We start from the raw sequence: 10796 nt of genomic DNA, 5'->3' as shown, positions 1-10796 counted from the left end.
TCACCACTAAGACACATTCCTTGTGTTACTCGGCCAATTAATTCTTATAGTAGTTGCCTGTACCGACTTTCTATCCCAGTTTCGGGTGAGGTTATCAGCACCCTGGGGGCACAGTTGTGCTCACAGACTGAAGTCGGATTAGAAAGTGTTACCCACAGTTTCATTAGCGTCTTCGTCCACCTCTTACCTACCCCGGTAATTCGATCCCTAAATCCAACCAGTGCGATCACAACATACACATGCAAATTTTATTCCAAGTTACAGAAGAACTGAACTGCTTTCTGAAAGAGGATTCTGACCTCGCGACATCATTAGCAACGCTTTTATTTTTCGCCTGTTACAAGTGAGTTACTCGGTTAACTGGATGGCGCCTCACACCAGGGTTGTGCTCGGGCATATCGGACACCCCGGACATTTGAGGTTGCCAATCTGGATTGTGCCCATGACAAGGTCGACAGGACAGTCCCGTGGTGGGAAGAAGCAGTCCACTACGGGGCAAATGTTATGTTCCACCAGCTGTCTTTTCTGGAAAATTCCATAGCATTGTTCAGATTTATAGTAGACATAGTACAAGGCTCGAATACTTTTAGCTATTAAAGTACTTAAAACATAAAAAAATAAAAATGCTTTCATTTAAGTGGAATATGTGAGTATTCGAGAATAAAGAAACGCCTGGGATGGGGGGTGTAGAAGAAAAAAATTTAGAAATTATTGAAAATTTCACTGTACATCAATCTTGCAACCGCAGACATCTCTACGAAAACAAAAATTCTTTTTTTCACTCACACACACTCACACACATGCACGAACACACACCCATGCACACTACATCCGGGCGCATGCACACACACACACATAACACATGCGCGCGCACACATGTATGTAATCAAGATCCTTCGGCACTCACTTCAAGTTGGTCCTCAGCGATGCAACTCTCACAGCCTGGGCACATCCTACCATTGTGAAAATAGTAATTCAAGACCCATTTCTGTGGATCGCAGGTCGGAGGTGCACAAGGGAGAGCAAGACACTCGTTGTCCTTAAGTTGGCCTGTAACAGAAAAACCATTTCGAGTCACTGTTTTCACTGTTAAAGGACTAGTGGGGTTCTTTTAGGAACAATCTTCATCCAGATTTTAAATATTTGCCCTGACCCTTACCAATCATAAAAAAAAAATGTACCCCGCCAGACCTTTAGCGAGAAACTTGGATATGATGAGGTTGACAAGCATTGTACAGCTCAACAGTCCTCACCTCCATGCAGGCTATGAAGTAGTAGCTTTCTAAAACCATTAGACTAAGACAGTGGTTCTTAACCTTTTTTGAGGTGCCGAACCCACAAGTTTCATATGCACATTCACCGAACCCTTCTTTATTGTCATCATGAATTGCGGGTGTGTCTTGACCTCCGTGGCTGAGGCTCCGCCGAACCCCTGAGACCGACTCACCGAACCCCTAGGGTTCGATCGAACCCAGGTTAAGAACCACTGGACTAAGATATGCGACTTTCTACACATGGGGTTACGAAGACATTTACCATCCTTTTAGTTCAGTGAAAAATTAAACTGGTAGTATAAAGTTCACGGATACGCGCACGTGTGCACCAACCACTCCAGTGTCCTCTGTCTCTCGTTCAAACTGAAATTGGTGCAAGACCTAGGCCGGATCTCATGTGAGGTGTAAAGTCGGACATGACGGTTTTAACTTATTCCTGTTGGCTTGTGTGCATCTGAGCAAAGAGGATCAGCATGAAAATGAGATCTTTGTCAGCGGTCTCATTCGGTAAATGAACTATTCAAACCAAACTTAGGGAAGCTGACTTGCGGCGGCTTAAAACTTCTAGTCAAGACCTCACTTGCAACCCTGGCCTGGTGACCTAGCTGAACTTGCATATTTATATTTTACTTCATATTTTTCTATCAAGCTAGAAGTTGATCTCCAGTGATTACTGTGCTGGTGCTGTTTGTTCATCTAGTTTATAAAATTTAAATTAAAAAAAAAGATAACGGCGACTGACCTATTACAGCTGACGTCACACAAGCCAGTAGAAAGACAAGAAAAGTCATGTTTACGGTTGTCTGAAAGCATTCAGATATTACCCGCTCTCGATACTTATAGCACTCGTCCCGCCTACGTTTAGACATGGGTTTCCCTTACTTTTTTTAATTTGGTAGATAAACGATTTGTCTGTAAGTCTATACTACTCAAAACTCAAACACAACAAGAACAAGAATTATGACATTGTTGAGAAGGAGAACATTAAAAACCGGATATGATTTCTGATTAATTAGTTTAAACTTTTTTAAACTCTACCTTACAGCTACAGTTACTCAATTAACCCCGCCCTCTCCTCTTAGAGGCTGTGACTGTAGCATCACACGACTACACCTACAGAGGTCGTTATCAGTTTAGGTATGTGTCACATTTGGTCATGTTTTTCTTGTATTCTTATCTTCTCCCCAGTGTAAGACACGCCAGCTGGTGCCCGGGTTTGTACTTCATGCTACTACAACCTTTATTCTGACCAGAACCTCGAATAAACTGATTTTAAACAGTGTGTACTAATCTCAATTAATTTTAGTTATATCCTCCATTGTAACAACGATATCTGTAATATTAGAACACGGCACAATTATAATAACTTAATTAGTAGATGTAGCAGCCCTAACTAGGCGAGGTCAGCACACAGTCTGAGCATCGAAAATGTTACATTAATTCTTTGTAGTTGTAAAGAGCCTATAGGGGAGTGCCACCATGTGTGATGTAGCGATCTTTAACCGCAAAAGATAAGATGGACAGAGAGAAAGAGAGAGAGATTAGAGTTACTGTTTCAAATATTTTAAGGAGTGTGTGTGTGTGTTTATGTGTCTTTTTGTTTGTTGTTGTTGTCGTACGACAGGAAATATCTCCTGCAATATAGTATTTTTTTATACCAGAGAGAGTGATACAGCCTTACTAAGTTCCTAGCACGGCGTGAAACTCTAATAACCAACCAACCACCAGAAAGAGGAACAGACTTCGCTCTGGAATTCTGCTTCATTTATGTCGTTTCACTGATTTTATGGATCTCGACTCTCGAGTTCATTTTCGCTACTTGTGAGGAGAGTATCTTGTCCTGTTTACCTTCTTCACACATTTGAGCACAAAAATGGGGAGAAAGGTGATGACTTCCAATGAGCAGAACGAGGGACAGTATCTTCCGAAGGTATCTGGCTTTCTTTTTCTATTTTTAATTTTTAATTTTTTTTTAAGAGCAGTATAGCTTTTTGGAAGCGAGATTGGTTGCGTGCTTAATAAACTGGACCGGCTGTTCTCTGTGTCTCTGGAAGCAACTGGCGACATGGCGGGTCTTGTCTTGCTACTAATCTGTGTAACGTCAGCTGTTACAGGTCAGCGTTCATGTTTGATAACCTACATTATATTATAATACACAGCTTACATCACTGTATTACAATTTATATATGTATATTACAGTTTACATTGTATTTCAAAGTTATAATTTTTTAGTCTTAAATGTTTCTTTTAGTCGTTTTCATGTTACAGTCTCAGAGTTATAGCTGTTTCCTCTCAAGTTTCCTGATGCTTTCAAGAAGCAAGGTTTTGTTCCACTTGAAAAACATTTCCTCTCAAATGTGAAGGGGGAAAAAAGTGGAAAAAAAAGTTTTGTGTATTGTATTGTAGTTTATCTGCTTATTTAGCACAAACGTGTTTGGTCAACTCTCGATGTGATTAACAGGTGTGTTCCTGCCTGAGTCTTCGTCAGACCCAGTCATCTGTCCACATCTGCCTTGTCCCCTCCCGCCCTGCGATCGCAGTGAATGGATCCCTTGGTACTACGATTACCATGGCAAGAACTGTACAGGCTGCTACCAGTGCCCCGCTATGGAGGAATCTCTCAGAGTCTCTGACCTAGAGGTGAGACATGTAGTATTCGGTGACTTCCGTCTCTCTGTGTGAATTGTAAATATTCTCATAGTTTGCTGCGACAGAGGCGATCTTTGTCTGAAAATGGGTGTCTGCGGACTGAGAAATTGAGAAATAAACACATTTATCGTGCATAAATGCCAGAATTTTTCTGGGGAAGGGTTGGAAAAAATTATCGTTTCATGTGGTGTTGTCAGTTGCTGAGACCGTTGTATTTAAATTATTGTTATTTTTATTTAAAAAAATAAATGCGTGTTATTTCATTATTCAAAGATCATTACTACTCGAATAAGATTACTGATATGTGTTTCCTTCTTACATTTGCAGAAGTAAATATCATGGAAAAACTGGGAACTAATATATTCTCTTTGTAAGTGATAAAGAAGCTTAGACTATAATAACAGAATTTTTCAGTTTTGCAGAAATTCACTACTTGCACTTAAAATTGTGCGTCAAAGGGGTAAGAAATGTGCGTCAAAGGGGTCGATGTTTCTCTACATCTCATGAATTCGCACTTCCTTTTCCCTATATATAGTGTTCCTCCTTTAAACTGATGATGTAAATGTTTCTTTTATGCACCACGCAGTGTTGATAATTACTCATTAAAACTTTCGCTGAACTTTTTACAGAAAAGACAGCTTGATTCCACAATCCTGCGATGCCCGATAGTGGATTGCTTCTTTCCACCACAGGACTGCCCTGTTGCCCTTGTCGCGGGTACCATCCACATTGGAGGCCTTGAATGTCCGGGCTGCCCTCGATGCCCTGTCCCAATCAACGAGTGAAAAATGAAGAGGGCAGTTATACAAGATATGTTGACTCGGACATGTCTGCCATATTCTGATATGTAAAAATGCAGTTATACTTTTTGAAAGTGAAATTGTACTAGTCTGGGTTTCTGTCCTCGCAGTTACACAAACACAACGAAATTAAAAACGTAAAAAAACCGCCTGGTATGAATCGTTAAAATAGATTAATATAATAAAAATAAATGTTTTGTCCTTTGTTGTTACTATTATTTTACATTTGCCACTAACAATTAAATGTTTTCATAAGAGCCGTCTCGTGTACACATGACCTGCATTGTTATTTTTAGTAATTCGATCGCTTTAAATACCTTTTCAGTTGTAGGATTTGAAAATGTGTGTATTTTTATGTTTATAGATATTAAATTCGATCATCTTCGATCTTTACGCGGAAATTCCACAAACTTTGTCCATTCCCCAGGGAAAGAAAGTTATCAAAGAAGTTCACTACTGCGTGGCTGGGAGGGGGGATGCTTAATGTTTTACGCCGAGCTAACCAACTAATTAAGTAATTAGGCAGTCAGCTCTGTAAAAGATGATCGACACATGAAAAGAAAGAACGTACAGCGCTTGCACTTATAATTACTTTTTTACGTTTAATTTTACTTTGATCTTTCTGGACAACACAAGTATACGCTAATTAAGTGCTTTAATCGTTTCTGATAATTAACCACAGTACGTCGAGTTACGTACTTATAATGAGTGTATATAATGTGCGCACAATAATTAACTTTCCTCTAATTTCATGTGCAGTCAAATCTGGTACATGTATAGCGATATTTTCAATGTGCTCAAAAATCATCACAATTTAAAGGAGAAAAAAGCACAAATAGTGAACACAGGCGAACTGCCATTATATGTAAAATTATATATATTGCAAACTACAGGTTCCACGCAGTAGTACACGCCCTCACCACAATTAACACACAAACATTTCAATCGTCCCCATACTCGGCCAAAAATCCAACCCCCACCCCTCTTCATACATGATACGATAAACAAGGCTAATAAAATCTAGCCCTACATCAATCTGCGCACAACATCGTAGTTTGTGTTTACGCTCTATTTACGTGTCTTTATTGGAGATAGCAGGCCGACAACAACGCGTCACCTTTGCTCTTTCCTGTCTCAGGGGGAGAGCACTGCGAAGCTTGGAACAAAACAACCACTTTTGCTTAGTCATTGTACAAAGCCCAAACAAACGAATTTTAGTATAATGACCCTGGTCTACCTGGAAAAATAAATTCTTCTATTTTATCCCACAAGACATAAAAACCGACCTTCCAGTCTATTGGTTACCGTTGACCACGAATCACGCGCAGGCACGCAAACACACAGAAGTACATTCTCTCATATATTTTTAAAAAAATTAAAAATACCAAGACACTAATGAATAATGTACTTAAGTATCAGATAACTTCCATGCAAAGTAAAAACTATGAATCAGTATTATTATTATTATTTATTCTATTTTTCTGTCCGAATATTGGAGCACTCAACACAAGACTGATCGTTCTTTTTCTGTAGTCGCCCTAGCGGCCTTCACCTTTGTGCGAAAGCGAGGCATAACATTCACCTAGACAGCTCACTGGATTCCTTGGCGATTCGCCCTATCATCTAATGTTATTCCTATAACTACGTAGATTTGAGGGAATGACTTACTACTTACAAAAAGCTCAACATTGCCACTAGTTGAAAAATTAAACCAGCCTCCTAAAGTGTATGTTCTTCAACAGCTTACGGTAAAGGTTGATGTGACAACCCTACCCAGACACAACTCATCAACTGGCCAGACCTTATCACAAATGGATGACTTGAGAAAGAAGGATTATTCTTTATAACGCCTCGGAAAACTAGGATTCCTATTGTTTTCCTTCATCTGAAGTTTAGTAAAGAATAATTATGGCAGACGTTGACCCAGAGACGCTTTTGGAATGGCTACAAATGGGCCAGGGAGATGAACGCGATATGCAACTGATCGCATTAGAACAACTGTGTATGTTGCTTCTGATGTCAGATAATGTGGACAGATGCTTCGAAAGGTAATAATAGTGTATATTAATTTATTTAGAACGTACTTGATGTATGTGTTCGACTAGCCTGATTCCCTATTCTCTTCTCGTGAACAATGAGAACTTCTACGTCAGTGTTCGTATTTTATTTATTTTTCATTCTTAATCGGTAAAACAACACAAGAACGCAATTTGATATAAAGTAAACATTCTCACATGATAAAACTGAAACAGAAATTTATTAATGTGTATAAAGTACAGTGGAACCTCGGTTAGCGAACGCCTCGGATAGCGAATTTTTCGGTTAACGAACAAAAATTTCGCTAAAAATTTGTCTCGGATAGCGAACAAAATTTCGGATAACGAACAAAAATTTCGTTAAAAATTTGTCTCCGATAGCGAACAAAATTTCGGATAACGAACAGCCACGTGAACCACACGTGACCGACCAGCATGTAATCATTCGCGCTCGAGACACAGTTACGATCAGTCGTTCCTTACCTGTGCGCATCCTTCTTATTTAGTGATTATTGTGCTTTATTTTAATAAGATAATCCTCAATCATGGCTCCAAAGAAGATTAAGAGCAATTAATAGTAATGAGGTAATGACAAGGACGCGGCCAACAAATGAATTGAAAAAGGAAATGATTTCAAAGTATGAAGGTGGCATGCGTCTGTCGGATGTGTGATGTCGTCTTACCGAAGAGTTTTACAAAAAAAAGGCAGAAGAAGCAGACACTGGACAAGTTTTTTTCTTCAACCTCAAAGGTACAGAAAAGGGAAATCTCCCCGATTTTATAATGTCACGTGTGCTCATGGAGAGGGGATTCAAAGCAGTAATTCCACCCCTTCCTCCCCACACCTGTTTCCAACCGCGCCGTCAAAACGGCAAGTTTTCTGTTTAAATGCTTTCGTTAATGTTTTTATGTTTATTTAACTCCATTTATATTGCATTATAACTGTTCTCATTAAAACAAATACCTATATATATATACAGCCTGTAACTTTCAAATAGCGAGTCAACAGGGGCTGGGAACCAATTAAATCTATTTCCTTTATTTCTTATGGAAAAAATTGTTTCGGATAACGAACATTTCGGTTAACGAACAGCTTTCCAGAACGGATTAAGTTCGTTAACCGAGGTTCCACTGTAACATCGATTGCTTGAAATGTGTCAGTGTTAGTAGATAAAGCATTATTCTGTATGGCATTATGGTTATTTATAGAAAACCACATCATCTATGAGATGTCATTGTCCTGCCAGCAGGTAGCGCAGTTATAGGAGAGCTGTAAACTTTAAGATTTAGTATTTAATGGAGAATTATTTTCTTGAGAAAATACAAGTAAAATTACAATGCAGTAGTAAGATGCCAAACAATGACAGTCCTGCTTTGCAGTGCAGTTATCTTATGTAAAGACTAAGAAAGCAAAATTTTGAGATTTATATTTTACATAACAATTGCACTTTTGCCACCAAACCTGTGGTTGGCACATATCCAAATCCAATGAGAGACACGAAAGAAAGCCTAGTAGATGGAAGTGAAATGCTTACATATATATATATGCATCCACTCACTTGCACACACACACAAATGATATCTTGAAGACAGTAACTTTTACAGGAGGCATCTTATTGTGTTTTCGTCATTTGCAGTTACATTTTAACACAATAAATGAATAGGCATCATTAATGTAGTAAGATTTTTCTGTATCATTTAAAATAACTGTTTCTATTCTAGTGGAAACAAAATATATATAGGCAATATCAAAATGTACTGAACATTGATTGTCAGATATGTTCTACATTTTTTAACTGAACACACTAATAATAGTAGGAGTACTATTATTGTTAAAACTAGAATAAATTCTTGTCACATTGGTAAGTTGGACTTTGTTGATGACGATTGAGACACCTGACCCTCACACTGTCAGAGAAAGAGATTTGAAGGAGCATGTGAAATGTCACACACGTATATAAGATTATGCATTGTTTAAGTATTCACATTATTTCCTGAAGGACACTGTTTGTTTTAAGAAGTTTAGGTAGCCATTGTCATATTAAAACATTTCTTCTTTCCCTTGAAGGCATGCAGTGAAGTTAGTAGCTGCTGAGAATACAGCACACTAAAATACAAATATGTATTTTCATTTTTATGAAATGTAATCCTAAATTTTTAAAACTTTTGAAGATTGCCACTTTTACGTAATGATTACAGCCCAATTCATTTCCATATAAGTCAATCGTTATTGTGCCATTTCACTGACTTTACAGCTGCAAAGCTAAATGATTTTGAACCTGCTGTCTTACAATATATAACAATGATGAGACGAAATATATTTCTCTAGCACCACCAACACTTCCTTGCAGGAAGTTGCTGGAAATAGGTGTATATATATATGCAGAATACTATCATTAAGAATAGAGTGGTAGAGCTTTTATACAGCATGCTAGTTTGCAGCAGTGAAAAACGGTAAAGTGCTAAACCATGCTAACTTGATCCTTGTAATTAACGTCTGGTAACAACCAAATCCTGTGCTTAAACATATGCACTTCTTTCTTCCTCCTTCCTGGATCTTCTGTTTAACTTCCTTCACAGGGTCTCATAGCCCTTGCATTACTTTTGGCTGCATATATTTTTAGCTTGTTTTTGTATACATTTCCTTAGTGGCCATTGTTTATCATAACATTCTTGCATGCGTACACATGCTTTCTCTTCTATCTCTGTTTCTTTATCAGGTTCCATCTCACACACATACATACACACTACCACAACATTTACTCATCAGATTGAAATCTTCATGAATTCTTAGAGAAAAGCATACTTAGTTTCCTGCCTTTAAATGTAAATGTATGTGTACTTGCACATGCCAGCATATGCCTATATTTTACTTTTTCTGAGGAAAAATAAAAGCAAATAAACTCATGCTGAAAGTCACTCAAGGACACAAATGTAAAACACATGTAAAACAATTCACATTTTTTAAGCTTGCAAAGTACGTGCTGTGGAAAGACTTCAAGAAGAGAGTTACAGCTGTCTTTGTGGACTAATTTGAGACTAATTGGTGAACTAATTTAGAATCAAAGCACAAATAAAAATCTTGGTAGTTTAGATTGAGAGAGAGAATGTCAAATGGAACTGATCTTATAAAGATCATGAGAGAAATTTGAAACATGTTTGTCAAAAGAAGAGATGATGGTGATTGTGATGAGAAGAGATCGTGGTGATTGCATTGCTTTACAATATTACGCTTTTTTTAAAGTTAATCCCATTCACATTTTCATTCCATCTTTTAACTGACTACACTTCTGTTGATTTGGGAAGTTTTATATGCCACTGGTTTTCAGGAGACAGTCACAGAGACTACACAGTCAGTCACAAGAATCTATTAACTTCTGTCACTTTATTTGCCTAGCTGCCCACCGCGCACATTCTTACCTGCTCTTTGCCGCATCTTCTTGGATGAATGTGCACCAGACAATGTGTTGGAAGTCACAGCTCGTGCCATTACGTACTACCTGGATGTTTCTGCGGAATGCACCCGACGTATTGTAGCAGTGGAGGGGGCAGTGAAGGCCTTGTGCAATCGCCTGGTTGTGGCTGAGATGTCATCTCGAACAAGCAAGGATCTTGCAGAGCAGTGCATCAAGGTAATTCTGCCTCTCTGTTTGTGTGCCTATCTCTGTATATAAAGTAGCACATTATCAAAATCATTCTTTTACAGTTGATAGAATTTGTTCTATTTTATTCATAAAAATCTTTCACATATCCTAGTATTGTTTAAGTTTGCTAATTCTTTTTTCTGTTGTTAGAAAATAAATAACAACAACAAGTGAGAATTTATATAGTGCAATATCTCAGCCAAAGGCCAACTCAATGCGATGAACAAGATCAAGAAATAAATCACTAATTTTTTTTTTTAATCTCACCTTTTGAGGAATAAAGATTGACATTACAGCAAATCAGACTATGAAATATTAATAGAAATGTAGTTTTCATGTCTTTGAGTTGTGAACCACTAGATTATTGTCTCATTAGGAGCCAAGTTAAGGTGG

The 10796-nt window shown here is 38.0% G+C and overlaps 3 protein-coding genes across 4 annotated transcripts in view; 2 read left to right on the top strand and 1 right to left on the bottom strand.

The window, feature by feature from the left end:
* Positions 1 to 287: 287 nt before the first annotated feature.
* LOC112571265 lies at positions 288 to 2170 on the bottom strand. Its single transcript, XM_025250143.1, has 3 exons — positions 2017 to 2170; positions 908 to 1050; positions 288 to 525 (listed from the first exon to the last, which is right to left on the bottom strand). Exons 1-3 carry the CDS (start codon positions 2141 to 2143, stop codon positions 373 to 375), a joined length of 423 nt encoding a protein of 140 aa, XP_025105928.1. The 5' UTR covers positions 2144 to 2170; the 3' UTR covers positions 288 to 372.
* A 1061-nt stretch (positions 2171 to 3231) lies between these two features.
* LOC112571266 lies at positions 3232 to 4924 on the top strand. The gene is made up of 3 exons (XM_025250144.1): positions 3232 to 3388; positions 3736 to 3914; positions 4553 to 4924. The coding sequence occupies exons 1-3, from the start codon at positions 3340 to 3342 to the stop codon at positions 4706 to 4708; spliced, it is 384 nt and encodes a 127-aa protein (XP_025105929.1). The 5' UTR covers positions 3232 to 3339; the 3' UTR covers positions 4709 to 4924.
* Positions 4925 to 6279: 1355 nt separating this feature from the next.
* The window catches only part of LOC112570074 (E3 ubiquitin-protein ligase HECTD1-like), a 28494-nt gene continuing 23977 nt past the window's right edge, over positions 6280 to 10796 (top strand). For both annotated transcript variants that reach the window (XM_025248288.1, XM_025248287.1), the window contains exons 1-2: positions 6280 to 6771; positions 10157 to 10391. In XM_025248288.1, the coding sequence (XP_025104073.1) occupies positions 6632 to 6771; positions 10157 to 10391 (375 nt within the window). In that variant the 5' untranslated portion in view covers positions 6280 to 6631. The remainder of the gene's footprint in view (positions 6772 to 10156; positions 10392 to 10796) is intronic.

Source organism: Pomacea canaliculata, linkage group LG8 (genome assembly GCF_003073045.1).
Source record: "Pomacea canaliculata isolate SZHN2017 linkage group LG8, ASM307304v1, whole genome shotgun sequence".
Taxonomy (NCBI): Eukaryota; Metazoa; Mollusca; class Gastropoda; order Architaenioglossa; family Ampullariidae; genus Pomacea; species Pomacea canaliculata.
This window is presented reverse-complemented; position numbering and strand designations above follow the sequence as displayed.